Source organism: Kogia breviceps, chromosome 11, assembly GCF_026419965.1.
Source record: "Kogia breviceps isolate mKogBre1 chromosome 11, mKogBre1 haplotype 1, whole genome shotgun sequence".
NCBI lineage: Eukaryota > Metazoa > Chordata > Mammalia > Artiodactyla > Physeteridae > Kogia > Kogia breviceps.
The window spans coordinates 45931197-45958147 of NC_081320.1; the positions used below are offsets into that span (position 1 = coordinate 45931197).

The 26951-nt window shown below is 39.1% G+C and overlaps 1 protein-coding gene across 1 annotated transcript in view; it reads left to right on the forward strand.

The window, feature by feature from the left end:
- Window positions 1-25438, forward strand: part of DNAAF10 (dynein axonemal assembly factor 10) — a 28737-nt gene extending 3299 nt beyond the window's left edge. The window contains exons 2-8 of the mRNA XM_059079963.2: window positions 8071-8171; window positions 10863-10993; window positions 13171-13272; window positions 16516-16631; window positions 17339-17473; window positions 20597-20694; window positions 24486-25438. Of these exons, the coding sequence (XP_058935946.1) occupies window positions 8071-8171; window positions 10863-10993; window positions 13171-13272; window positions 16516-16631; window positions 17339-17473; window positions 20597-20694; window positions 24486-24693 (891 nt within the window). The 3' untranslated portion in view covers window positions 24694-25438. The remainder of the gene's footprint in view (window positions 1-8070; window positions 8172-10862; window positions 10994-13170; window positions 13273-16515; window positions 16632-17338; window positions 17474-20596; window positions 20695-24485) is intronic.
- The last annotated feature ends 1513 nt before the right edge of the window (window positions 25439-26951 follow it).

Sequence of the window (26951 nt, forward strand, 5' to 3'; positions counted from 1 at the left end):
GACTGTCATTGGGTGAGATGAATTATTTGTTAAAATATTAGGAAACATACTTGATTATATCCTTGTAGAACTCAAGCCTTGTCCGAGATAAAATGAAGGAAGCAAATGGGTATTTGTTGGTGCCTCCTTATCTTGTTACTAAGCAGATAGACAGGGAGTGAAGGCAGGGCCTTCATATATAGTTAAGCAGTTTGTTGAAGTGCACACAGGTATCTGGCCAAGGGTTCAAGTGAGAGCTGAAATCCATCTGTCTCTCATCAAGCCTTGCATGTGTGAGACTTCCTTCAGCCCATAGTGTGCACCTTTTTTTCTAATTGGCCCAAAGGACTAGGGGTGGCCCTGCAAAGTGGAATCACAGTTGGGGATGTTTACACTTTAAAAATTAGTAATAGGCTAATAAAGTTCTGCTTTTTTAGCCCCTGTGCTGCAGAGTTCACTGCTTGTTAACATTTGGGTGACTAAACCTTTTATCATTAATTAAGTAGTGCCAGGATGTGGAGGAGGAGACACTGACAAGCTGTACTAGACCCACCCACAGAGAGAACAAAAATAGCTCTGCTGGAAATTATGGATCATGGGCTTCTTTAATCAGGTTAACTTATTAGAGCAAAGAGAACCAACAGCTAGGTCAAATATGCTCATCACTGATGGTCATTTTCAGTATCATATGGCAAAAGTTAATATATACTAATTTTCTTTGTGGGACAAATTTCGCAAAATAGATCTTTATTTTTTTTAACCAGTTTTCCAGCAAGAAAAGTTTTAAGTGTTTGCTGAACTCTTTGCATCTTTCCTTTTCCAAAGGTAAAACATTTAACAGGGACAGGGAGGGGCCCCTTTTATGAACTATAAAATAAATTAGCTTCATTCCAATGTCCTCTTAATTTAGCTGCTATTATGATTTCCATGAATGTCTAAGGAAAGAGCAAGCACCTGCTTTTTTAAATCCACTTGCCAGCATAGCTCAGCCTTGCTGAGCAGAGTGCAGCCCTCGCTGCAGTGCAGATGACAAGATGCTTATACATTTGAGTTCATTTTTCAGTAGTTTTCTATATTTTGAGTTTAATTTGATTCTTGCGGAACAGACCACTAGTACCTATAAATCTTTGATATAAGTATACAAGGATAAAAGAGATTTGATTTAAGGATGAAAGAGAACATCAGGGAAGCATGAATACCATAGATTTGTATTTTATAAAGACATGAATGAAGGTAAAACCAAAGGACACAAATCTGAAAGTAGGTTTAATTCAGGCCTCATTTACTTCACCAGTCTAGTTCAGGATTGGAACATTTCTTTGGTACTTCTAATGACTCAGGTTGACAGAATGGGAGCTACATAAGAAAATGTTTATTTAATTGATTTACATACAGGCCTGGAGACAGCCTAGTTTAGTAGAAAGAGCTTGGAATCTACTTGGCTCTGGGGACCTTGGGCAAGTCACTTAGTTCTCCGAGCCTGTTCCTCATCTGGAAAGGGGTGTCTCAAACACTTAGTTTGCAGTTGCATGTGTTAGAAAGAGAAAGGATGGTCTAGTACAGAAGAGCATCCAGAATAGTGTCTGATACATTAGTGTTCCATGTATGGATGCCATTTTCATTATTGCATATAAACGACACCAGAAACAGTACAGTCTGTCAGGTGAAAACATGGTGGGAGAAATAGGAACATGACCTCTGGCAGTGGTTTCTCTCTCCCCAGCACTAGGACTGAGGGATTAATCCATGTTCATTTATACTTTCATTTAACAAATGTTGAACACCATCTACGTGTTGAACAAGTTAGGCATGGCCCCGTTCCCCTGGTACTCATTCTAGAAAAGGGAGGAGATGGATAATTGAATGAATAAAAGAATTTTGTTGATAAGTGAAATGAAGATTAAAGAGGGCAAGTGATAGTGATTTGGGGGTTTCACTTCAGATTTGGAAGGGTAGGGAAGGCCTCTTAGAGGTGGTGACATTTAAACTGAAATCGGAGTTGGGAGAAGACGTGATGACCTGAGGGAAGAGCAGTCCGGGCAGAGTGGGAGCAGTAAATGCAAATTCCCTGAGGTAGAAATGACTTCACTGAATCTGAAGAACAGAAAGCTGCAGGTGCGGCTGGAGTGTGGCAGGGGAGAAGCAGGAAATGAGGTCAAAGAGACAGGCAAGGCCAGACTTCAAAGGGCTGTGTACATTTTATATACCACAGGCCTTGGTGCTGCTCTTGTGAGTCTGTGCCTCTAAATGTAGATACATGTTGTTTCATTTCATTCATTGTATTTGCAATAAAACCCACTTTTAGAATCTGTGATGACAAATGTGAAACCAGTATAGGGCCCATCATGTAATGGAATGGTTCCCAGTTTGGTTTCTCCTAAGGTAGGAATTCTCAGATGTGTTCAGGTGTCAGAACATCTGGACATTGTGGTGCTGTTTTTAGAACACCATGAAATATTGCAATAATCAATTCTACCTCTGCACAAGGAAGGGTTTTCCCAGTAGAAAAATCTGACTATATTATACATACATCTGATCTTTAGATCACAAGAAGTAACCATACATAAAATTTTTAATCCTCATTTCCAGGTTTTCTTATTGGTGTTTATTAGCTAGTATTTCCTAATAGACAAGCTAAAAAAATTACTGAAGAAGACTTAAATTTGAGTAAAACATATCCATTAGCTCTGTGTGTGTGTGTGTGTGTGTGAGAGAGAGAGAGAAAGAGAATTTATGTTGGTACTGGAAGATCAGTGGTTCCAGTTGCATGGTTTCTCTATTCCAAAGGGCCTAAAGGCAAAAGTTAGGTAAAGCCATAGCAGTGAGGAAAGCTCTTTTGCTTCCCAGTTTTTTATTAGCAGCAGTAAACTCTTAGAACTGTGTGCTTACTGTAGGGACTGAAAAGTAGGGGTCAGCTTTTATCTCTTCCATGGCCTAGGAAGAATAGAGATCCCATCAGAGGCTCCCCGGGATAGCAGTGGAATTACAGGAAGCAGAATGCTCTAGCTGGTGGAAGAGAAGAAAATGGGTGACCAGTCTTTCCAGGGCGACTTGGGGAAGAATTTTCCCAGAGAGTTATATCAGTGTATGGTGCAAGCCCTCCTGCAGCTCTTAATACCCGAATCCCTGGAAGCATATTCCTGTCCATCAGGGCCCAACTGTTTGTTGCCTGAGAGGCCTGTCTTCACCCTCTGCCTTAGATCATGGTAGCCATTATCAGTGACTTGGAGCTGGGGGAGACAAATGGGAGGAAGGGGTGGGTAGCTATTTTATCAGTTGGTCTCAGTTGGAAGTCTGAATTAGTTTAGCCAAAAAAAAGTGTGTTCTAATAGTGTGATTAGATGATTAGCTACAGTGATTAATTAGTTAATTAAGAATGATTAGCTATATCACTACTTTTTTTTTTTAAGCAAAGCTTTCCTTTTTTAAAAAAAATTACTTTATTTTTGGCTGTGTTGGCTCTTCGTTGTTACGTGCCAGCTTTCTCTAGTTGTGGTGAGTGGGGGCTACTCTTTGTTGCGGTGCGTGGGCTCCTCGTTGCGGTGGCTTCTCTTGTGGCGGAGCACAGGCTCTAGGCACATGGGCTTCAGTAGTTGTGGCACATGGGCTCAGTAGTTGCGGCGCAGGGGCTCTAGAGTGCAGGCTCAGTATGCTCTGCGGCATGTGGGATCTTCCCGGACTAGGGATCAAACCTGTGTCCCCTGCATTGGCAGGTGGATTCTTAACCACTGTGCCACTAGGGAAGTCTGCTATATCACTATTAATATGTTATATCAGGTACTTTTATTTGGGGGGAGGGGATGGTGAGGAGAACATAAGTGATTTGGAGTTGGAAACTATCTGCTTTATTAAATTGACAAAATTTTGATCCTCCGTGCTGCCCCATTGTGAGATACGTTTTTCATAAAATTGGAAAAATAGCTGAAATGAATATCAGTTTTCTGGTATAGTGAATAACTGATGCTCTCTTGGACCACCTATATTTAAAAGGAGAAAAATAACATTCTCTGGTTCTGTGCTTCTCATCAATATGGTCTTTTACAACCGTGTTTGTTTTGTTTTGTTTTTGCGATTCGCGGGCCTCTCACTGTTGTGGCCTCTCCCATTGCGGAGCACAGGCTCCGGACACGCAGGCTCAGCAGCCGTGGCTCACGGGCCCAGCTGCTCCGCGGCATGTGGGATCTTCCCGGACCGGGGCATGAACCCGTGTCCCCTGCACCGGCAGGTGGACTCTCAACCACTGTACCACCAGGGAAGCCCTACAACCGTGTTATTATAGGTGACTGATTAAACACAATTTAATCAAAGTTTACCAGACAATTCCAAGGAGGCTGTGAATGCTTTATTTTAGACCAGGCTACATAGTAACTGCTAATTTATCCAGATCCCAAACAGTGAGAAAGCTCAGCAAGCTGGGAGTTTCCAAAGCCCTAGAGCATATGTTGATGTCTTTTGAATCATGAAAGAAAAGTTCAGTTATAGTTTGTGTTAAGTGAATTTTATTTTCTTCTTCGAAAATTGCTACGTATATCCTATGTGGAAATGCCCAACCAAACATTGAAAGTGGTGGGGAAATTATTTTCACAAAGTACGTGAATCGGGCCAACCCTAATGGGGTGGGGGGTTGAAGATTGGCTCAGCAACTGAAGGGTAACAAGAGGAGATGCCCTAGAAACTGGGGAACTCTGTGGAGGGGAAAAAAGTTCATCTGGATATACTGCTAAGTGAAAAAACATCAAGTCAACAAACAATATATTATGACCCTCTGTATATTAAAACAAATCTATATGTGGTTGTCAATGTGTAGAAAAGGTCTAGAAGAATGGGGATTACTTCTGAGGCATGTCAAAGGGAAACTTAACCTTTCATCCTTCAGTCTTTGGTTTTGTTTGAATTTTTTTTAAATTTTATTTATTTATTTGATACACCAGGTTCTTATCAGTTATCTATATTATACATAGTAGTGTATATATGTCAATCCCAATCTCCCATTCCCCCCCGCCCGCTTTCACCCCTTGGTGTCCATATGTTTGTTCTCTACATGTGTCTATTTCTGCCTTGCAAACCGATTCATCTGTACCACTTTTCTAGATTCCACAGTTTTGTTTGAATTTTTATAGGGAACACATTACTTTTGTGAACGTTAGGAATAAAAACATTAAAATAAATTAATTAAAAATTGAAAAAAAAGATTGTAAGAGACTAAATAAGAGAAATCATTTTGCCCTGTTGAGGCTGACAGTAAGTGGAAGGTGCTATTATACATCTAGAGTGTGGTGTGGGACAGCCCTCAATTCCATATTGTCTAGAGTTTCTGGGGGCCAAGGCAGCTGGACAGGTAGATTCCAAGAGAGACTTCAGTGACTTGGGTAGGTGGAGTTTGCATGTGGTTGTTTTACCGATGTGAGTACAGTTGATCCTTGTACAGCATGGGTTTGAACTGCACGGGTCACTTATACTTAGGTATTTTTTAAGAGTAAATACTACAGTACTACACAGTTCAAGGTTGATTGAATCCATGGTTGCAGAGGAACCTCAGATACAGAGAGCTGACTATAAATTATATGTGGATTAACTCCTGTGCTGTTCAAGGGTCAACTGTTATATATAATACTTGGAGCAATAGTTTTGTTTTTGTTCTTGTTTTTGTTTTTTGGTCACACTGTGTGGCTTGGAGAATCTTACTTCCTCCACCAGGGTTTGGACCCGGGCCCTCGGCAGTGAAAGCGCAGAGTCCTAACCCCTGGACTGCCAGGGAATTCCCAATAGTCTTTCAAATTAAAGAACACTCAAAAGATTGGCTAATCCATGCTGATAGCAGTGCCTTTGGTACACACAGGTATACAAATCTTTGTGTACTGAAGGGGTCTCAGAGGACATAATCATTCTCAGTTTATAGGGTTCTGCAGGGAAAACTATAAGAGACACATAAGCATTTTTGTTTCTTTAGTCACTTGGAAAGAATAATACCTTCATTTTGTCCTTGTTCTTTGAGGATCTTAAAGAAGAATACCACATTAAATGCTGAAATCTGCATATTTGCAAACCAGTGAAGGTGTTAGAGGTGCCAGCATTTGAATGTCTCGTTAGCGAGGTGAGAGGAAAGGCAAAACTCATTCTTTGGACATACAAGCATACCTCCTTTTATTGCACTTCTCTTTATTGCATTTGCAGATACTGCATTTTTTACAATTGAGGGGGTTTGGTAACCCTGTGTTGACCAAGTCTATCGACGCCATTTTTCCATTAGCACTTGCTCGCCTTGTGTCTCTGTGTCACATTTTGGTAATTCTCACAATATATTTGTTATGGTGATCTGTGATCAGTGATCTTTGATGTTACTGTTGTAATTGTTTTGGGGCGCCACGAATCACACCCCGACAAGACTGCAAACTTAATTGGTAAATGTTGTATGTGTTCTGACTGCTCCACTGACTGGCCTTTCCCCGTCCCTCTCCCTCTCCTTGGGCTCCTTATTCCCTGAGACACAACAATATTGAAATTAGCCCCTCAGTGGCCTCTAAGTGTTCAGGTGAAAGGAAGAGTCATAGGTCTCTCACTTTAAATCAGAAACTAAGAATGTTTAAGCTCAGTGAGCAAGACATGTTGAAAGCCGAAATAGGCCAAAAGCTGGGCCTCTTGCACCAAACAGTTAGCCAAGTTGTGAACGCAAAGGAAAAGTCCTCGAAGGAAATTAAAAGTTCTCCAGTGAACACACGAATGTCTCCATAACATAAAAGTACAAGATGAAGCAGCTAGTGCTGATGTAGAATCTACAGCAAGTTATCCAGAAGATCTAGCTGAGATAATTCATGAAGGAGGGTACACTAAACAACAGATTTTCAGTGTAGATGAAGTAGCATTCTATTGGAAGAAGATGCCATGTAGGACTTTCATAGCTAGAAAGGAGAAGAAGTCAATGCCTGGCTTCAGAGGACAAGCAGACTTTCTTGTTAGGGGCTAATACAGCTGGTGACTCTAATTTTAAGCCAGTGCTCATTGACCGTTCTGAAAATCCTAGTGCCTTTAAGAATTATGCTAAATCTATTCTGGCTGTGCTCTATAAATGGGACAATAAGGCCTGGATAACAGCACATCTGTTTACAACATATTTTACTGAGTATTTTAAGCCCACTGTTGAGACCTACCGCTCAGGAAAAAAATGCCTTTCAAAATATTACTACTCATTGACAATTCACTTGGTCACCCAAGAGCTCTGATAGAGATGTACCCATGAGGTTAACATTATTTTCATGCCTGCTAGCACAACATCCATTTTGCAGCCCATGGATTAAGGAGTAATTCCAACTTTCAAGTCTTATTATTTAAGAAATACATTTCATAAGGCTATAGTTGCCATAGCTAATGATTTCTCTGATGGATCTGGACAAAGTAAATTGAAACCCTCTGGAAAGGATTTACCATTCTAAATGCCATTAAGAACGTTAGTGATTCATGGAAGGAGGTCAGAATATCAACATGAACAGGAGTTTGAAAGAAGTTGATTCCAACCCTCATGGATGACCTTGAGGGGTTCAGGACTTCAGTGGAGGAAGTAATTGCAGTTGTGGTGGAAATAGCAAGAGAACTAGAAATAGAAATGGAGCCTGAAGATGTGACTGAATTGCTGCAATCTTATGAGAGAACATTAATGGATAAGGAGTTGCTTCTTATGGATGAGCAAAGAAAGTGGTTAGCATTTTTTAGCAATAAAGTATTTTTAAATTAAGGTATGTACATTGTCTTTTTAGACATAATGCTGTTGCACGCTTACTCGGCTACAGTATAGTATAAACATAGCTTTTACATGCACTGAGAAACTAAAAACATCATGACTTGCTTTATTGCAACATTTGCTTCATTGTGGTGTTCTGGAACCGAACTTGCAATGTCTCTGAGGTCTGCCTGTACTTTTAAACTATACAAAAATGACTAAAGGAAAAGCATGATCACTTTTTAAATCAGAAAATGTTTTAATTGCCTTTTTTATTGTGTGCCTTATTTAATTCCCATAATAGAGCCATAAATATCATGGATAATGGATAGCTGCTTACATAAATAATGTATCCTCTCTCTTTCCCTTCTATCAAGATTGAAAAGGCCAAACCCATTAAATGTGGAACATTTGGTGCCACATCTTTACAGCAGAGATACTTAGCTACTGGAGATTTTGCTGGAAACCTTCATATATGGTAAGATTATTTCATCAGTGTTAAGACATGAGATAAACAATTTTTTTTTTTTTTTTTTTTTTTTGTGGTACGCGGTCCTCTCACTGTTGTGGCCTCTCCCATTGCGAAGCACAGGCTCCGGATGCACAGGCTCAGTGACCATGGCTCACGGGCCCAGCCACTCCGCGGCATGTGGGATCTTCCAGGACCGGGGCACGAACCCGTGTCCCCTGCATCAGCAGGCGGATTCTCAACCATTGCGCCACCAGGGAAGCCCAAGCAATTTTTTTGATAGTTGTGTTACTCTTCCTCTGAAAGAATTCTAACTTTGAAATGTTTTTTGTTAAATTTTAACTATTTATAAGAATATGACAGTTACCTCATATATATTTTTAGATTTCATGTTCAATATCCATTTTAAAATACTAACATATTTTTCTTTAGCTATTTCATATAATGTTTTTAATATTTATTTCTACACATGCTGTTTGGTGCTAGCATTTAATATCCATATTTGTAAATAAAGGACTCTTCCCCTCCACCATGAAGGATACAATATATAAAAATGCTCCTGTATAACACTAAAAAATTAGATATCATTTACATTTTTAAAAGATACTTGGCATTACAGAATGAAACACTGTATTTTTGTATGTTATAATTTTTTAACATAGAACTCTCAGTTCATTAAATGTTTTTTTTCTTTTAATGCTGTAGCTGAGCACAAGTTTTTAGGAACACATCTGCTGAGTAAATCAAGATAAACCTGTTTCGAATGAGCAAAATCACAATTGTGCCAAAATGCTTTTATAATTTTTTTTAATATAAATTTATTTATTTTTGGCTGCATTGGGTCTTTGTTGCTGCGTGCAGGCTTTCTCTAGTTTTGGCAGGCGGGGGCTGCTCTTCATTGTGGTGCACGGGCTTCTCATTAAGTTGGCTTCTCATTGCAGTGGCTTCTCGTTGCGGAGCACTCACTCTAGGTGCGCAGGCTCAGTAGTTGTGGCACTAGGGCTTAGTTGCTCTGCAGCATGTGGGATCTTCCCAGACCAGGGCTCGAACCCGTGTCCCCTGCATTGGCAGGTGGATTCTCAACCACTGCGCCACCAGGGAAATCCCCCAAGTGCTTTTAATTTTCGTGTTTTACCTAGAGTTATTTCCTCATATCTAAATTAGAGTTGAATGAATTGAAATTCCTCTGTAATTACTTTTCAACAATATCTCTGAATCATGTAAAGTATACAGTAATGTTCTAAAGGAACTGTCTTCCCTACATTATGTTTTCTATTGTGACCTTTCTTGATTCTAACTTAGAATTTGCTATTTGTAATTAAATTACAGTGACATATTTATCTGTCTTAGAGTCATAATATGACATAGAATGAAGCTATTTTAATTCCCCTTGCTTTAACTACTTAATAGTGAAGTTAGCATTTATTAGAATGCATTAGTTTTTACCTGCTGTGTCATACACTTTCAAAGAACTTGGGAGAGAGACCAGTCTGAGTGTTATTTTTTAAAATAAATATATTTCAACACAAGAATATGCAACAAATATAACGGTTGACTATCTCCCTAATGGAGCTTCCTAGTATAGCGCACGTATTACTGCTTTATTTTCATTGGTAAGTCATAATTTCATGTTAAAAGAAGTGATGTTTCAAAGTCTGTGGAAACAGTAAAACAGTTCTTTTAAATAGAACCTCAGTCCTGTTTAGTCTCTTGGTGCTTTCACAATTACGCCAAAAAGATAAACATCATCTCTGAACTAGGTTGAACTTCTCAAATTTTGATTTGCAAGATTTTACTGATAAATCTGGGCCCAGTAATAAATTGGGATTATGTTTAATGAAGAGCTACATTCATTAAAAAAGAAGAAATACAAGTTGTTAAAAACGGACTTGTTAAAAAGAAATGTGGAAGGAGGCTCCAGTAGAAAAGCAAAAGTGTGGGGAAGGACTGGGAGGCAAGAAAAGGGTGTATTAGCATAACCTACTTCAGCCACTCCCCCAGTCCTGTCTGTAGTAGGAGTGGGTACTTTCCCGTATTCCCTTCACTTAACTAACCTAGAATTAGACAAACTTCATCCAGTTTGACTATAATATTTGTGACCAGAATGATGATAAACTGAAAAACATAACTAGTTGAAAATCAGCATGGAACTCAGTGAGAAAATAATATATTATTAAGGAAGAAAGGTATACAAAGTAAACACTGCTCATATTTTAATCTCTCAAAAGATCCCAAGATCAAACTACCAAGACTACTTTGGAAATATTCTAAATCACTTTGTATTTACTCTGTATTTAAAGCAGTGATTATCAGACCTCAGTGTACCAGAAAGTGAGCAGATTTGGGGCCCCATCCCAGAGATATTTATTCATTATGTGTGGGGAGGAGCCCGTGAATCTGCATTTATTAACAAGCATACGTGGTAATTCATGTGCAGAGGTCCTAGATCGATCATCTTTGAGGACCACTGAGTAAAGTGGGCTCAGGATTTACAATTACAAGTTGAATGATGACAACTCTCATTGAGGTCTTGAAAGAAGCTAAAGTGGAGAGGAAAATTTGGAAGTAAGTGTGTAAATTACCTTAACTGCAAAACCCTGTTTTTAAACAAAAATCTCAATATGGCATGCATTCTTAAATTTGAGAGTATACTAAACATTTGGGGTATGTGTAAGTAAGAAGCTGTGTTCTGTTGTTTAGGAATTTGGAAGCTCCAGAGATCCCAGTATATTCTGTACAGGGCCATAAAGAAATTATAAATACTATAGACGGTGTAGGTGGACTCGGAATTGGGGAAGGGGCACCTGAAATTGTGACTGGCAGCCGAGACGGTAAGTCAGAATATTCTGTGTATTTTAATTTTTTTATTTTTAGGCAAGTCTCCGTGCAGTATATTCTATGTGGAAATTTTGCTCAATCCTTGATCCCCTAAATCTAACATTCTACTTTTTTGATAGGCAGGTTTGGTTGCATATCCCTCAATTGTTTCAGACTTTGGGGGTATTTCAAGTTAGAGGCATAGCACTTACTATTTTAGTTTTGAGCTAGTTCAACTATTAACAACCATAGTTTCCTCTGAACCTTGAGGATTTAAAATGTCTCTACAGGCTTTTGAGGCAGCTGATGATATACTGTGGGTGGCAGCTTTTTTCTTTTTTTGAAAAGCAGAGTTAGTACTTGTGAAAATGATCATATGGACAGCTGGTTGAACACTGCAGTTCTGTGGTCTTTCTGCTGAGCATTGTAGAAAGCTCCAAGAGCACCAACTCTGCTTTTCCCCCCTGCAGTGACGAACAAGGGACAGGTCTTTTGGGTGTCCTGAGCTGTTCTGAATGTAACAGAATTTTTGTTGCTTCACAAGGGGTATGTAAGTGATTTGGTACCTTAGTTGGTTCAGCTGGTTTTTTAGTGGCTGCTCAAGACCATGAGGAAATTGTTTTCGAAGAAAAGTGGAATTTAATTTTCTAATAGTTTCTCAAGAGCAGCTGTGTTTTAGAAATCAGGTATTTGTTTTCCAATCATAGAAACTGTGGAATATAGAAGGAAAAATAACAGTCTGCTATACCAGCATAACTATTAGATTTGTTTTCCTTTCCAGTCATAGATACAATTTTACATGTGTTATCAGTGTTAATACGATTTTGTATCTTAACCTTTTTATTTATTTAATGTTTTGTCCTTATGTAAATATTGCTGTTTCCATGTGGTTTTCATAATTATCATTTTAATGACTTCATAATATTCCATCCTATGGATGTGTCACAGTGTCCTTAGCCATGCCCCTGTTAATGAGCATTCAATTTGCTTTAAGTTTTTGTTTATAGTTTTGGGAGAGTGACTTTAAAATAATGAAGAAATGAGTATCATGTATATAGCTCTTTTGGAATAATCATACTTTATGATTTAAAAAAATTGTCAAACTTTCCAAAGTACCTGTTTACCTTATCAGCTACAGTAGATGAGGTAGATTTCCAGTCTACCCTACCAGCATTGATTTCCTTTTTCCCACCTAATTTTAGAGATAAAATGGTATTCCATTCTGACTTGTGTTAACTTCTTTCTATATTTGTTTATTAGTTAATTTTGCTTTGTGAATTGTCAGTTAGTGTTCTTTTCTCATTTAACTGTTACAGACAATATAAATGTTATCAATTTGTATGAACCCTGTAGAATGATGTAACTCTTGTCACATTTGTAGGAAATTTATTTCTCCTTGAAGCAGCCTTTTTAGTGACCAACTTTATTTTATCCCTGATGATAAGTCTAGTGGAATATCTTCCCTTTTCCTGGATTTATTATCCTTTTTAATAATTTTTTTACCCTTTTCCTGTTCTCACTTAGGCCTTTTAGCCATTTTATTACATCTTTGTGTTTCTCAAAGTTAGTGAGTGACACTAGCTAGTTAGTTATCCTGTAATTTGCATTAAAATGAGGGAGTTGAAATTAAATTGAGAAGAATTGTTACTTTTAGTAACTCCTTCTCTCTTCTTTATTGCCACTTGGAAATTAAACTTAATTGTATATGAAATGGTATTCTAAAACTCCATATAAGAAATCATAGATTTAAAAATTACTTTATTCATCTGCATAAGAAAAATGGCAATGATTATATGAGTCGTAAGGAAAAAACATTAAAATGACACTGGCTTTATTCTAAATGAATACTACACTTGTTTTAGTCTTAAACCAAGAAAGGAAGGCATGATTTGAATTACATAACATTTATGTTTGCCTTGTCAATCATATTTTGTTGATGATGACTTAGGAACAGTTCTTGGCTTTTGTGTGTGTCTATTAATTGGAAAGCAAATCAGGCAGTAACATGTGGGTTATATCTCTGATATTAAGTGCAACTTGCCCAATTGGAAGTCAGAAAAATGTGAATATTTTTCAGATATTATAACATCTATAATATCTCCATGTACATAGGAAGCCATATGAAGAGAATGCAGAAAGAAACGTCATCATTCACTATTGAATTTTGCCATCTCACTTTTTTAAATGTCAGGAACCGTGAAGGTGTGGGACCCAAGGCAAAAAGATGATCCTGTTGCTAATATGGAACCTGTACAAGGAGAAAACAAGAGAGACTGTTGGACGGTGGCATTTGGTAAATTACTGAAGTACCCTTGCATTTGAAGTATCAGATTGTAAAAAGGACAGTGCTTCAAGAAAGTCCGAATAGTCTCTTTATAGTCTGTTTTGTGGATTATCTGACAGTTTATTGAGGCAAATAGACACGGTGTTTAATGGCAGCCTCTGGGGCCTAGGTTTGAATCCTCACTGTGCTATTTATTGGTTGTGTGACCTGGGGCAGGTTATCAAGCTTCTCTGTTTTTTGCTTGCTTCATTTATAAAATGGAAGTAATAATAGAATTTACTTAATAGTGTTGTTATGAGGATTCAGTTAATACATGTAAAGTGCTTAGAATTGTGCTTAGATATTAAGTGCTCAAAAATATTTGCTATTATTTACTTCTGTTTAACTTGATAATATTGACCTCGTTTAGAACCAAATGCCATTAGTGAAACTAAGTAGAGCCTCAGATGCGAATGGTAACCTAACAAATCCTACATTACTATATACAGAGTATGTTTATTTTCTAGAAAATAGTTATGCCATTACATAATTATTTCTTATAAAGTTGTTAACTGTGTTCCTCTAGTAATATACTTAAAATGAATATTGATCTTGTAGGACTAATTGATGTTTGCCCTTGTATCTCTTGCTGAGCACCAAAATTACAATCATTTTTGCTACTAAAGGATATGGGCCGGGACTTCCCTGGTGGTCCCGTGGTTAAGACTCTGCCCTCCCAGTGCAGGGGGTACAGGTTTGATCCCCTGGTCCAGGAACTAAGATCCCACATGCCACACAATGCAGCCAAAGATTTAAAAAAAAAAAAAAAAAAGAAAGAAAGAAAAAGAAAAAAGGAAGAAAGGATATGGGCCATATTTCATTTTAAACCTTTATTTTCTTTCCCCTTTTTCTTATATAATCCAGTGTAGATAACAGACATAAAAGTGAGATTAAATGATATATGTGAACTGTTTAGCTTTTTATGTTATTTTAAAATTGAATTGTTATTTAATCAGAGGAAAGTTTTAGATTTTAAAAATAAATTACCTGGGCTTCCCTGGTGGCGCAGTGGTTGAGAATCCGCCTGCCGATGCAGGGGACACGGGTTCCTGCCCCGGTCCGGGAAGATCCCACATGCCACGGAGCGGCTGGGCCCGTGAGCCATGGCCACTGAGCCTGCGCGTCCGGAGCCTGTGCTCCGCAACGGGAGAGGCCACAACAGTGAGAGGCCCGCGTACCACAAAAAATAAATAAATAAATAATAAATTACCACTGAAATTGAGAGGAGATTTCACTGTGTATGTATATTATAATTATTATATGTGTATATATATTACAAGCAATATTATAAACTGAAGACATGCACACTTGTGCAGAAATTTCAGTTAGTGTTTAGAATCATATAAAAATTTATGTAATAATTAAAAGATAATTAACTTTGGGTCCATTAAAGGCTTTTTATCATTGATCTAAGGGATATAAGTGCCATTTTAAATATAGGACATTAAATTTAAAGAAAGAACATTTATCCATTGATTTGACCATTTTTTGTTTGTTTGTTTGATTTTGTAAATGCCAAATATGTGCATAGCTATGGTCATACAAAGGTGAAACAGACTCATATTCTTGCCTCAGGAAGCTTGTAATTTTAATAAAGAGGTCATGCTATCTACATTAATTATAGTACAAGGTAGAAGTGATAAAAGGTCACGGAAGCATGGATAAATGCAGAAGGAATCCCAAGGGAGTGATAACTGGAGAGGAAGAACATACTAACCTCAGACCAAAGATATGTAGCATTTGAACCACTGAAATTGGGAGGAGATTGCAAGCATTGGGAGGAAAGTACATAGAAGGAATGGTGGTAGGAATAGCCTTAAAGATGGCACAGGGCCGTGGCCAGAGGTGTTTCAATGGTCTGGAGGTAGTGGTAAGCCTTTGGAGGCTTTTGCAAGGATAACATATGATCAGAGCTTTAGGAAAACTGAATTGGTGTCATGTAGGGGAGAGAGGTGAGTGGCAGAGAGAATATGAGTTCCGAAGCTCTTTGCAATATTCCAGGAAACAAGTAGGTTAGATGCAATAAGAAGTGAGCAGAGCGGGTCGATTCAGAAGATCATATTGTGGCAAAAGAAATAAAATTTGGCAGGTTTTTTGAGATGAGGAGCAAAGGGAAAGGATTATGTCCAATGTGACTGAATTTTGAGTCTGAATGTAGGGTGAATGATGTTATTAATTGAAGAAGTGCCACAGAGGATATGACGGTTTGTAAAGGAAGATGGTCAGGTCAGTTTTAAACATCGTGAGTTTCAGATGCTGTCGTGTCATCTCGGTGGAGCCTATGGTGGAAATGCAGGGCTGGAGTTTATAAGAAAAAGGGAGTTGCAGGCAGCAGAGAACAAAGGCATTGGGTTAAGATGCCCACAGAGCCTGGCACAGTTAACAGGGGGTTCCCTCTCACCTAACACATTTTCCTCAGCAAGAGGTACTCTGGAAAAAAAAAATCCCTGGATCCGAGCAGGATGTGTTTCACTGCAGATTATAGCTTTACTTTGGGTGCAGTCATCCAAACAACTGAAAATACATCAAAGTGTACCACAGCTTATCTGAGGTTTCCTTGCAAAGACGAGATAACACCAGAACAACCTTTTGCAAAATATAAATAAGTTTAAAGTAGTTTCTATTGGCATTCAAATATAGTTACTGCCAAAGAAAGCAATGGAAGCCTAGCTGTATTTATTCTACCAAATCCTACTACCATTTAAACTGTTAGTCTTTGCAAATAGAGAATAGAGAGAATTTGAAATCCAATAAAAACTTTCATATATCCCTTGAGTATACAATCTCAAAGAATGAGTTTTTTCTTGTAAACAATATTAGATACCAAATTAATAATCTTTTTTTTTTTTTTTTTTTTTTTTGGTGGTACGCGGGCCTCTCATTGTTGTGGCCTCTCCCCTTGTGGAGCACAGGCTCAGTGGCCACGGCTCATGGGCCCAGCTGCTCCATGGCATGTGGGATCTTCCCGGACCCGGGCACAAACCCGTGTCCCCTGCATCGGCAGATGGATTCTTGACCACTGCGCCACCAGGGAAGCCCTCAAATTAATAATCTTGATGTCCTGTCAGGGTTAATAAAATGAGATTCTACCTAATGTGATTTCTTCACCTGATTTCATACAAGTTATCTGTGTAGTTTCGTAAGTTTTTTTTTTTTTAGCAGTCTTCATATGAGCATTTATGAAGGTCTGAAATGTCATGTTTTGATTTCCAGGCAGTGCTTACAATCAAGAGGAGCGTGTAGTGTGTGCTGGTTATGACAACGGAGATATCAAGCTGTTTGATCTCAGAAATATGTCTTTACGGTGGGAGGCAAATATAAAAAATGGGGTAACGTACATTTGGATTCTTTCCAGATTCTCTGAATGTGTTTTCACCCACCCTGAACTACTACAAAAGGAAAGCTCCTCCAATAACTAATTTCAGTAAAACCTCTCTGCGCATGGTTTTAACCTTTGGGAGCTTAACCTTGGAGGGTCTGATAAAAATCAGGGATGCTCTCTTCAGAAAGTGAACACACACCCAGATGTGGTGTGATGTACCAGGTGAGTCACTACGCCTGTGGCCCATCTGTGGACTCCTGCGGGCCATGCAGTGTGGTATTAAAATGACCTAGTAAGAGGCCTTCTTCTGCTAATATCAGGAAGCTTGAACTTGTAATAGCCTCCCAAGTACTTTCAGGTTTTTGGTTCCCAGGTTGTACATCTTTAGTGAAGAATGTGGTTCCCTCCTGTTTTCTCTAGTCAGCCTTGACTTAACTTTATAAAATAATTACATAATAACAGTAAAAAGTTAAATTATGACTTTCCAAATGTACCCACGAGAACAGGATACCCTAGATGATTTTGTGGATCTTATTAACCAAGAAGAAATTTTTATAGTTACAAGTATTTGATATATGGATTCAAAGATAAAGTGATTATTTAAAGTGCTTTCACATGAGCTGATAATGTTAAAGTTGTTTTACTTAGCTTGAAAAACCTCTTGAATAATAATCATTAAATGAATGATCACTAAGAAATACTCTCTATTTTCAGGTATGTAGCTTGGAGTTTGACAGAAAAGACATAAGTATGAATAAGTTAGTAGCTACGTCTCTGGAAGGAAAGTTTCATGTTTTTGACATGAGAACACAGCATCCAACCAAAGGTTTTGCTTCTGTTTCAGAAAAGGTAAATATGAGGGAAATGTCTTTCTATGAAGAGGGATATTCGCTAGAGCTTGTTTTAGACTGATAAATAGAATCAGCCACCAAGTTCCTAACAGATTTTTACATGAAGGGAGCTATTTTTTTTTGCGGTATGCGGGCCTCTCACTGTTGTGGCCTCTCCCGCTGCGGAGCACAGGCTCCGGACGCGCAGGCCTAGCGGCCATGGCTCACGGGCTTAGTCGCTCCGCGGCATGTGGGATCTTCCCGGACCAGGGCACGAACCCGTGTCCCCTGCATCGGCAGGCGGACTCTCAACCACTGCGCCACCAGGGAAGCCCTGAAGGGAGCTATTTTTAATATATCCTTGTAGGATCTTGACAAGTTTTTCTGTGCAAAGAGTACTTTTCTGGGGCTTCCCTGGTGGCGCAGTGGTTGAGAATCCGCCTGCGGATGCAGGGGACACGGGTTCGTGCCCCGGTCCGGGAAGATCCCACATGCCGCGGAGCATCTGGGCCCGTGAGCCATGGCCGCTGAGCATGCGCGTCCGGAGCCTGTGCTCCGCAAAGGGAGAGGCCACGACAGTGAGAGGCCCTCATACCACCAAAAAAAAAAAAAAAAAAAAAAAAAAAAAAGAGTACTTTTCTAAAGTTTGTCAATTTTAGACTTTTTTTTTTTAATTGAAGTGTAGTTGATTTACAGTGTTGTGCCACTTTCTGCTAGACTTCTTGATTATAGTAAAGGCCTCAGTTGGTAATGACTCTTTATTTTGTAGTTTAGGAGCAATCACAAGAAAACTAGCTGGTTTAGGAATTCGGTCAACAAAACCTAGCCTGGTGTTTCCTAATAAATATATATTTGTATTAATATCTAATTATATACTTTTAGATATATGCCAATATATATTCAATACTAATTATATACTTTGCAAAGTATATCAACATATATACATTATGTCATTTCATCACATTTTATTTTACATTCCAGTTTGATATATTAAATGAGATTATTTAAAGTGCTAATCACTGTGATTGGTACATAGTAGCAATGTAAATATAAATTTATTTATTCATACATACATACATACATACATATATGCATACTTTGCCTTGTTCCAAATAGTATTTTAGACAGCTTAGAGGGAAACATTTGGTATTACAACATTAGAAAAATTGATGAAGAAAGCTGCCCAAATGGAAAACACTGGTTTAAAAAACTGAAGTTGATGTCTGGAGTAAGGGGATTGCATAAAATTCATGCTGAAACATCCTGTCATTTGCAAGAGATGGGTTGGAAATGTCACTCTGAGCTTTCTTGAATATAAAAATAAAAATCAGTTATAGATTTGTAGCTTCCATAAGATTAAAATATGTAAGTTGCTCAGGAAATAAAAATTCACTCCCTTGCTCCCTTTCCCTATGTCATGGAGTCAGTAGTACTTCCCAAACCTTCCTGTTTTGTCTTATTTCATTATTAAAATAATTATTATTGCATGTAAATTACTGTTACTGCCTGATGAACTATATTCTTAAGGTAACTAACTGTACACTATAATATTGTTTGGCCTTTGTCATTTCAGAAGTATCTATCCACAAAATAAAGCACTTACTAAATTGTTCCAAATACAAGTGCAACACATTCCTCATTAACTGGAAATTATAGTATGTCTCCAAAATTTTTTTGTTACGTTTCGTTAATCCAGTAATTGCTAAATCTGTCAAATAAATGACTGGTGTATTTTAACAAGTCATTTCCCCTCTTTTTGCTTCTTATCAACTTCCAGGAGAAAAAGAGAAGTTTAAGCTACAAAACAAATTAAGGTTTAACACCTTGAATCTAATCACTTGAGGACTCACACACTTAAAGTGTGCATTTTGAGATATGTGTTTTTCTCTGCTAATGGTAATTCTCTTAAAAGACTATTAAAATCAAATGTCAAGACTGATCATCAACTAAAATGCAAAGTGTCTTATGTGTGGCTTAGCTCAAGTTGGCTGGTCTCATTGCTTCTATGAAGCAGAAGTCTTTCCTCCCTTCCTTCCTCCCTCCCTCCCTCTCTCTCCCTCTCCCTGTCTTGTTAAATTCCCCACAGTGAATGTAGCATTATTACGATTGATTTACAAGCTGTTAACCTTCATCCAGTTGCCATTTCTATCTTTTTGTTTAATATGATTGATAAAGGCCTGGGCTTATTATAACCATAAACACCGTCTATAAGTCCTCCTGGTACTTATTTTGAAGACTAGACAAGTCAAATAGTGTCAATTGAAGATAAGGCTCTGAGAGCTTTACATTAAAATTCATTCTGTTTATGGGAACCCTCAGTACTTTCCACTCAGTTTTGCTGTGAACATAAAACTGCTCTAAAAATATAAAGTCTATTAAAAAGTTCAATCTATCCTTTTTTTCCCTTTAGGAAGAAGTATTTCTTCGTATATTGAGGCTTTTTTCCTCCTTAGAGTGAGCTAGAGATATTTAAATGTATAAAATCTATTTGTGTAATTTCTACGATACTATAAGGTTAAATGTTAAGACTTTTAATCTGATAGTCTTTTTTTTTAATCCAGCAGAACTTTGTTTTGTAAAACAGTAAAAAGGAATGGTTCTTTTCCTAATTCCTGAATGGCCCCTGTAACTCTCCATAGCCATTATAAAGAGAAGTGCCAGAAAATAGTTACTTTTATAAGTAACTATAATTGAAGCAATAGAAGCTGTTGAAATTGTTGTTGAAGTGATAGAGGTAAAAATCTTTTTTTTTTTTTTTTTTTTTTTTTACAGGTTTCTCTTCTAGGAGGGTCTTTTTTTTTTTTCCCTCTATTTTATTGAAGTGTAGTTGATGTACAGTGTTGTGTTAATTTCTGCTGTACAGCAAGGTGATTCAGTTAACATACATATACATTCTTTTTCACATTCTTTTCCATTATGGTTTATCGCGGGATATTGAATATAGTTCCCTGCGCTATACAGTAGGACCTTGTTGTTTACCATCCTGTATGTAATAGTTTGCATCTGCTAATCCTAAACTCCCAATCCTTCCCTCTCTCACCTCTCTTCTCCCTTGGCAACCACAAATCTGTTCTCTGTGTAGGATAGTCTGTCTTTATCATATAAACTTATAAACCACTTGTGTGCCTCTCATTCTGTTCAGGCTCATAAATCTACTGTGTGGCAGGTCCGACACCTACCACAGAACAGAGAGCTCTTCCTGACAGCGGGAGGCGCCGGCAGCCTGCACCTCTGGAAGTAGTAAGTCCCTGCCAGTGCACAGTGCTCCTTTTTAAGTTACTTGTGGGTGTAAAGTAGGATTCGATTGAACTTTTTGTCTGTTTTTCCTCCTTTGACTTGGATCATTTTGATGTGATTTTAAATTTCATGGTATTACATAAGCATTACTCTCTAAGCCTTTTTTTACTAATATACTTATTTTATACTTTGTAAATATTAACATTCTTTAGACACACCAAATATGTTTTTTAGTGACATCTTCCATATATTAGAGTAGCTCATGAACAATTCTTTTCATAGATTTGAAATCATGGTTTTTGCTAGTTTTTTTAAAAAATAGGAAAACTTTGACCAAAGGCTTTTGTGAAATATTATAATTCAGGCATTAGAGCAGTACCTCTAGAAGAAAGGAAAAGGCTTGAGAGTCTTAGTTTTGGTTCCTGATAATTGATTTGCCCAAGTTGAGGTACCATCACTATGGTAGAACGGACACAGAGCATGAGGACCCTGATTGGTCTCCAGGAAAAGCCTTGTCATTGCATTTGAGCATCAGCCCTTACTATATATTTTCCTTTTCCAGTGGGATTTTCTCTTTCCTATAGATTCTTTCTTCTTTTCCACTTAGAAAAGACCCTTTAACATTTCTTTTAAGGTAGATTTAGTATTTTTTTTTTTTTTTTTTTTTTTTTTTGGTTTTTGTGGTACGCGGGCCTCTCACTGTTGTGGCCTCTCTCGTTGCGGAGCACAGGCTCCGGATGCACAGGCTCAGCGGCCATGGCTCACGGGCCCAGCCGCTCCGCGGCATGTGGGATCTTCCCGGACCGGGGCACGAACCCGTGTCTCCTGCATCGGCAGGCGGATTCTCAACCACTGCGCCACCAGGGAAGCCCTAGATTTAGTATTGATGAACTCTTTTAGTTTTTGCTTGTCTGAGAAGTTTTTTATCTCTCCTATTCTAAATGATAATCTTGCTGGGTAGAATTTCCTAGGTTGCAGATTGTTCCCTTGCAGAACTTGGAATGTATCATGCCACTCCCTTCTGAGCTGCAAAGTTTCTGCAGAAAAATTAGCTGATAGCCTTATGGGGATTCCCTTGTATATGACTTTTTGTTTTTCTCTTGCTGCCTTTAGAATGTTTGTACATTTAATGTTATCCCAGAGATCTCTTAAACTGTTTTCATTTTTTAAAAATAAATTTATTTATTTTATTTGTTTATTTTTGGCTGCATTGGGTCTTCACTGCTGCACATGGGCTTCCTCTAGTTGTGGCGAGCTGGGGCTACTCTTCGTTGCGGTGCGTGGGCTTCTTATTGCGGTGGCTTCTCTTGTTGTGGAGCATGGGCTCTAGGCTTGCGGACTTCAATAGTTGTGGCTCAATGGCTCTAGAGCGCAGGCTCAGTAGTTGTGGCTCACAGGTGTAAGTTGCTGCGCAGCATGTGGGATCTTCCCGGACCAGGGATCAAACCCGTGTCCCCTGCATTGGCAGGTGGATTCTTAACAACTGTGCCATCAGGAAAGTCCCTGATTGGGTCTTTTTATATTTTCTAGTTCTTTGTTAAAATTTTCACATGTACATCTATTCTTTTCCCTAATTCAGTTAACATTTTTATTACTAGTGCTTTGAATTCTTTATCTGGTAAATTATTTGTTTCATTATTTATTTTTTCAGGGGTTTTCTCTTGCCTTTTCAGTTGAGTGCAGTTCCTCCGCCTTTTCATTTTGCTTAACTTTCTCTGCCTCTATGACTTTAGTTGAAATATTTACTTATTTAAGTCTTAAAGGGGTGTTCTTATATGGGAGGCTCTTTGGTGAGAGAGCTGGATTTGACGTGGACACAAGTTACATCGTTGGGGTGTGCTGGCAGCTATCACCCTGGTCGGAGATGTAGCTGGAGATGGAGGGGCTAGAGCTGGAGCCAGGTATGAGGTGGGATGTCCCCTCTGTTCAGTGGCCATTATTGCCCTATCAGGGTAGGGGGTCTGAACCCAAGTTGCTTGAACAGAAGCCAGGAGGGTCGGCCCAAGCTAGCTTTATTCTCTTTAAGTGTGTTTTTTCCTCCACCGGCACCTTTGCCCTGGAGTGGGAAGGTGCTGTAGCAAGTGCAGTCCGTGCGGGCTCTCGGCTTGTGTTGACCACGGACCAAGGTCCAAGCTGTCTCTAATGCACTGTCTGTAGGCACCCACAGTTGTTTTCCCTTGTTCTGTTCAGATGTATCCACGGGTGCAAGTCCCCTTTGTCCCTCACAGCTGAGCACTGTCCCCAGCCCCCTCTGCCCCGCGCTGTTGTGGAGCCACAATGCAGGGCAGGAGGGGCCTGTGTAGACTCTTGGCCTGTGTCGGGAGGGGTGAGCTGTGTGGGGCAGTGGCCGCCATCAGAGGTACAGGCTGCTTTTGGTGTGCTGCTTGAGTGAAGAGCCAGCAAGAGGCACTGCTGCCCCACCGGCCTCCGCCCTGGGGCCACTCGCCTCTGAGTTCCAAGATCGAGTCTTTTCCCTGATCATAGCTGCCCCAGATCCTGTGCCGTGCTGTGCCGTGGAGTCAGTGGGGCTGGCGTGTTTGCTTGTCTTGGGCTGGGGCGCACGCCAAGGCAGTTGTGGGAAATCCAGCAGCTGCTAGGGCAGACCTTTCCGCCCTGCCTTGGGGGCAAGCCAGCGTGTGGACACTCTTCACGAACAGAGCCTAGGCTTCTGACAGCCTTCCTGTTGGTCCCGGCGGCCCTCCAACCAGCCAAGGGGGCTGGTCTCCCCAACATAGGATCTGGGGACTGGGGGCGCCCAATCTGTAGCTCTCATCAGTCACTCCCCAGGGCAGATGTCCGCCTGTGTATTCTCCCTTTTCCTGAGTCCCCTCCCAGGGTCACAGGTCCTGACCTGATCGCTTTTCTCCCTTCCCACTTACCTGTGTATCTCTCTTGCAGCCCTGGTTGTACAGGAGCCCTTCTGCCAGTTTCCAGTTAGTTTTCAGAGAGCTCTTAAAACTTTAATAGATGATATGGAGGATTAGAAAAAAAATCTTTATGTTATCTTTTAAATACTAAATAACTGCAGCCTCTGCCAAGAGACATGAAAAATGTTCTGTAACCTGTTTATCCATCTGAATGTTTTATTCCTTTTAAAAAATCAAAAGAAGGTATAGGGTCTGTGAGGAAGAAATAATAGAATGTTATCTGCTTATCACTACTTCTGTTCTGCTTCTGAGTTGCTTCATGCCTTTTAAAGTCTTGGTCTTTATTAGCACTTTTGAAATAAAGGTAGTATCATAGTTGATACCTAACAGGCTTTAAAGAAGACCTTCTGAGGAGGAATTCCCCTGTATCCCTCCATGGGGGAGGGGTGTTCCATTTTACCCTCTCTCAAATCTAGACCAAGTCATAGTTATGAGCTGTTAACCTTCAGCCCTTCTTATTTTATAAATTTATATTTTCAGCTGATAGAAGATAAAATGTTCTAGGAATCACTGTTTTCTTTTTTGAGGCAGTGATGTCTAGAGCACCAAGTCAATTTATTAAAGAATGCTAGATCAACCTAGAACTTTCATCGTTAAAGAAAAGATACCTACTCATGCTGAACAGAAATGATGTTTAAACGTTTTTAGTAGATCGAATGCTTCTCTATGAGACTTTGAGGAGTTGGGATTGAGGTTGAAATATTGTCTCCTTATTTCCATACAATTCAATATTAGAAAGATGCCTTAAGTATTTATCAGTTCCAGTAGTCAAGTGAGAAATAAAATTAGTTATTGGAGTATATGTATAAGAATAAAATGACGAATGCTAAGATTTATCTCCTCTTACCACTTTGATCTTGGTTTCAGCGAATACCCAATTCAGCGGTCAAAGAAAGATTCCGAGGGTGTAGAGATGGGAGTTGCGGGTTCGGTCAGCCTTCTGCAGAATGTTACATTGTCTACCCAGCCCATTTCCAGTTTGGACTGGAGTCCAGATAAGAGGGGTCTGTGCATCTGTAGTTCATTTGATCAAATGGTAAGAGTACTGATTGTTACAAAACTCAACAAAATTTGATCTGAAGACTTCAGACTTGAAACCTTCCAAAGTAACACTTAGAGAATTTAGACTACGTTCTGGGATCCTCTGATTCTCATTGAACAAAGTGGGATTTGACTGATGAAAAAAGGACCCAGATGCAAACCTCTGGGCCAGCATCCCTCCGGGTGAAAGGCCACACGGTGTGTCCAGCGACGTGACTGGATGGTGGTTTGCTGTTGCACATGGGGGCACCAGTCTCCAGCGCCATCTCTGTTCCTCTCCCCTCCATTTCTAGTAAAATGTTGAAAGTTTTCTATATTTAATTATTTTAAATTTGTTTTTCATCCCCCAAATTCCATATTCTATAATAATACTTGTGTTGCATTTTAATTTTTAGTTTTGTAGCAGTGACTTAATTTGGTTTAAAATAGTTTGCCTTGTTAACACTACTGTGAATTAACCTTCATAAATAAATACACTTTGAGACATTTCAGTGTCAGTAAATCTTTGTAAAGAACATTACTTTATAAAATACCAAAATGGCATGATCAGCCAAGATTTAGGTTTTCAATCGTTTAACTCATAAAATGAAATACTATGATTGACAAAGACCTCTTTTTTAACTTAAAAAACAGGAGTTGAATTCCTGAGACTTTCTGGTTGTTGACTGTGGTTATGTTGTTTGAGATGTATAAGATTGTGGGGCTTTTGGTAGCCTTGTATTTTTGTCAAACTTTTTAATATATTTTGTGAATAAATTTTGTTTTTGAAATTTGTAGAAGTTTTGATTTTTTTTAATATAAATTTATTTATTTATTTGATTTTATTTTTGGCTGCGTTGTGTCTTCGTTGCTGCACGCGGGCTTTCTCTAGTTGCGGAGAGTGGGGGCTACTCTTTGTTGCAGTGCGTGGGCTTCTCGTTGCCGTGTCTTCTCTTGTCGCGGAGCACGGGCTCTAGAGCACAGGCTCAGCAGTTGTGGCTGATGGGCTTACTTGCTCCTTGTCATGTGGGATCTTCCCAGACCAGGACTGCAGGACTGAAACCTGTGTCCCCCACATTGGCAGGTGGATTCTTTTTTTTTTTTTTCTCGGTACGCAGCCTCTCAGCGCTGTGGCCTCTCCCGTTGCAGAGCACAGGCTCCGGACACGCAGGCCCAGTGGCCATGGCTCACGGGCCCAGCTGCTCTGCAGCATGTGGGATCTTCCCGGACCGGGACACGAACCTGTGTCCCCTGCATCGGCAGGCAGACTCTCAACCACTGTGCCACCAGGGAAGCCCGGCAGGTGGATTCTTAACCACTGTGCCACCAGGGAAGCCCTAGAAGTTTTGATTCTTTTAACAGGAGTAATAAAGCCAACACAATCCCTTCTTTTGCTTTATAAATGCTTAATAGGTACCTCTTAAGTCACTTTGTTTCTCCAGTGCCCACCATGTCTGTAGCTAAGCTCAGAGGAATTGAATTCATCACCCTTTAATTAAGCACCGCCCCCCTTTCAAGAGACAGAACCACCTAAAGCATTCATAAAATTCATGTAATTTGGGGGGTTCTTGGAAAGTCACTTGTTTGGAATATTAAGTTCAGAAAATTAAACTTTAAAAGAAATTCCCAAAGTGTTTATAGAGCAATACTATGGACATAATTATGAAAGTAAAAATTAAATTTAACTTTAAAAAAGCCTATCCCTGATGGGGTTTGTTTGTGTTTTTAATTTTCAAAGAAAAAATGAAAAATTTGTGAAATTCTTTTAGAACATTTATATTTGGTGATATAATTAGAGAAGCTTAAGTCAAAAACAGTAAACACTTGAATTTCATTAAATCTAAGATGTCATTGATTGTGAGGTTATCTTATACCACTGAGAAAAATATTGCCAATGAAACAGATACTATGCTTTCTTATTGCTTAGCATTTCTTTAATATTCATTGAATGTTCTTTTAAAGTTATTTAGATGTAGGTGTTTTTCATTATATTGTACGTCCTTTAAAAGGAAAATATAGGGCTTCCCTGATGGCGCAGTGGTTGAGAGTCCGCCTGCTGATTCAGAGGACATGGGTTCGTGCCCCAGTCTGGGAAGATCCCACATGCCGCGGAGCGGCTGGGCCTGTGAGCCATGGCCGCTGAGCCTGCCCGTCTGGCGTCTGTGCTCCGTAATGGGAGAGGCCACAACGGTGAGAGGCCTGCGTACCAAAAAAAAAAAAAAAAAAAAAAAAACCGTAAAAGGAAAATATATACAAAATAAATTGTGTATGATATTCCTCAAATTTCTTCCTACTCAGAGGAAGAAATTTTTG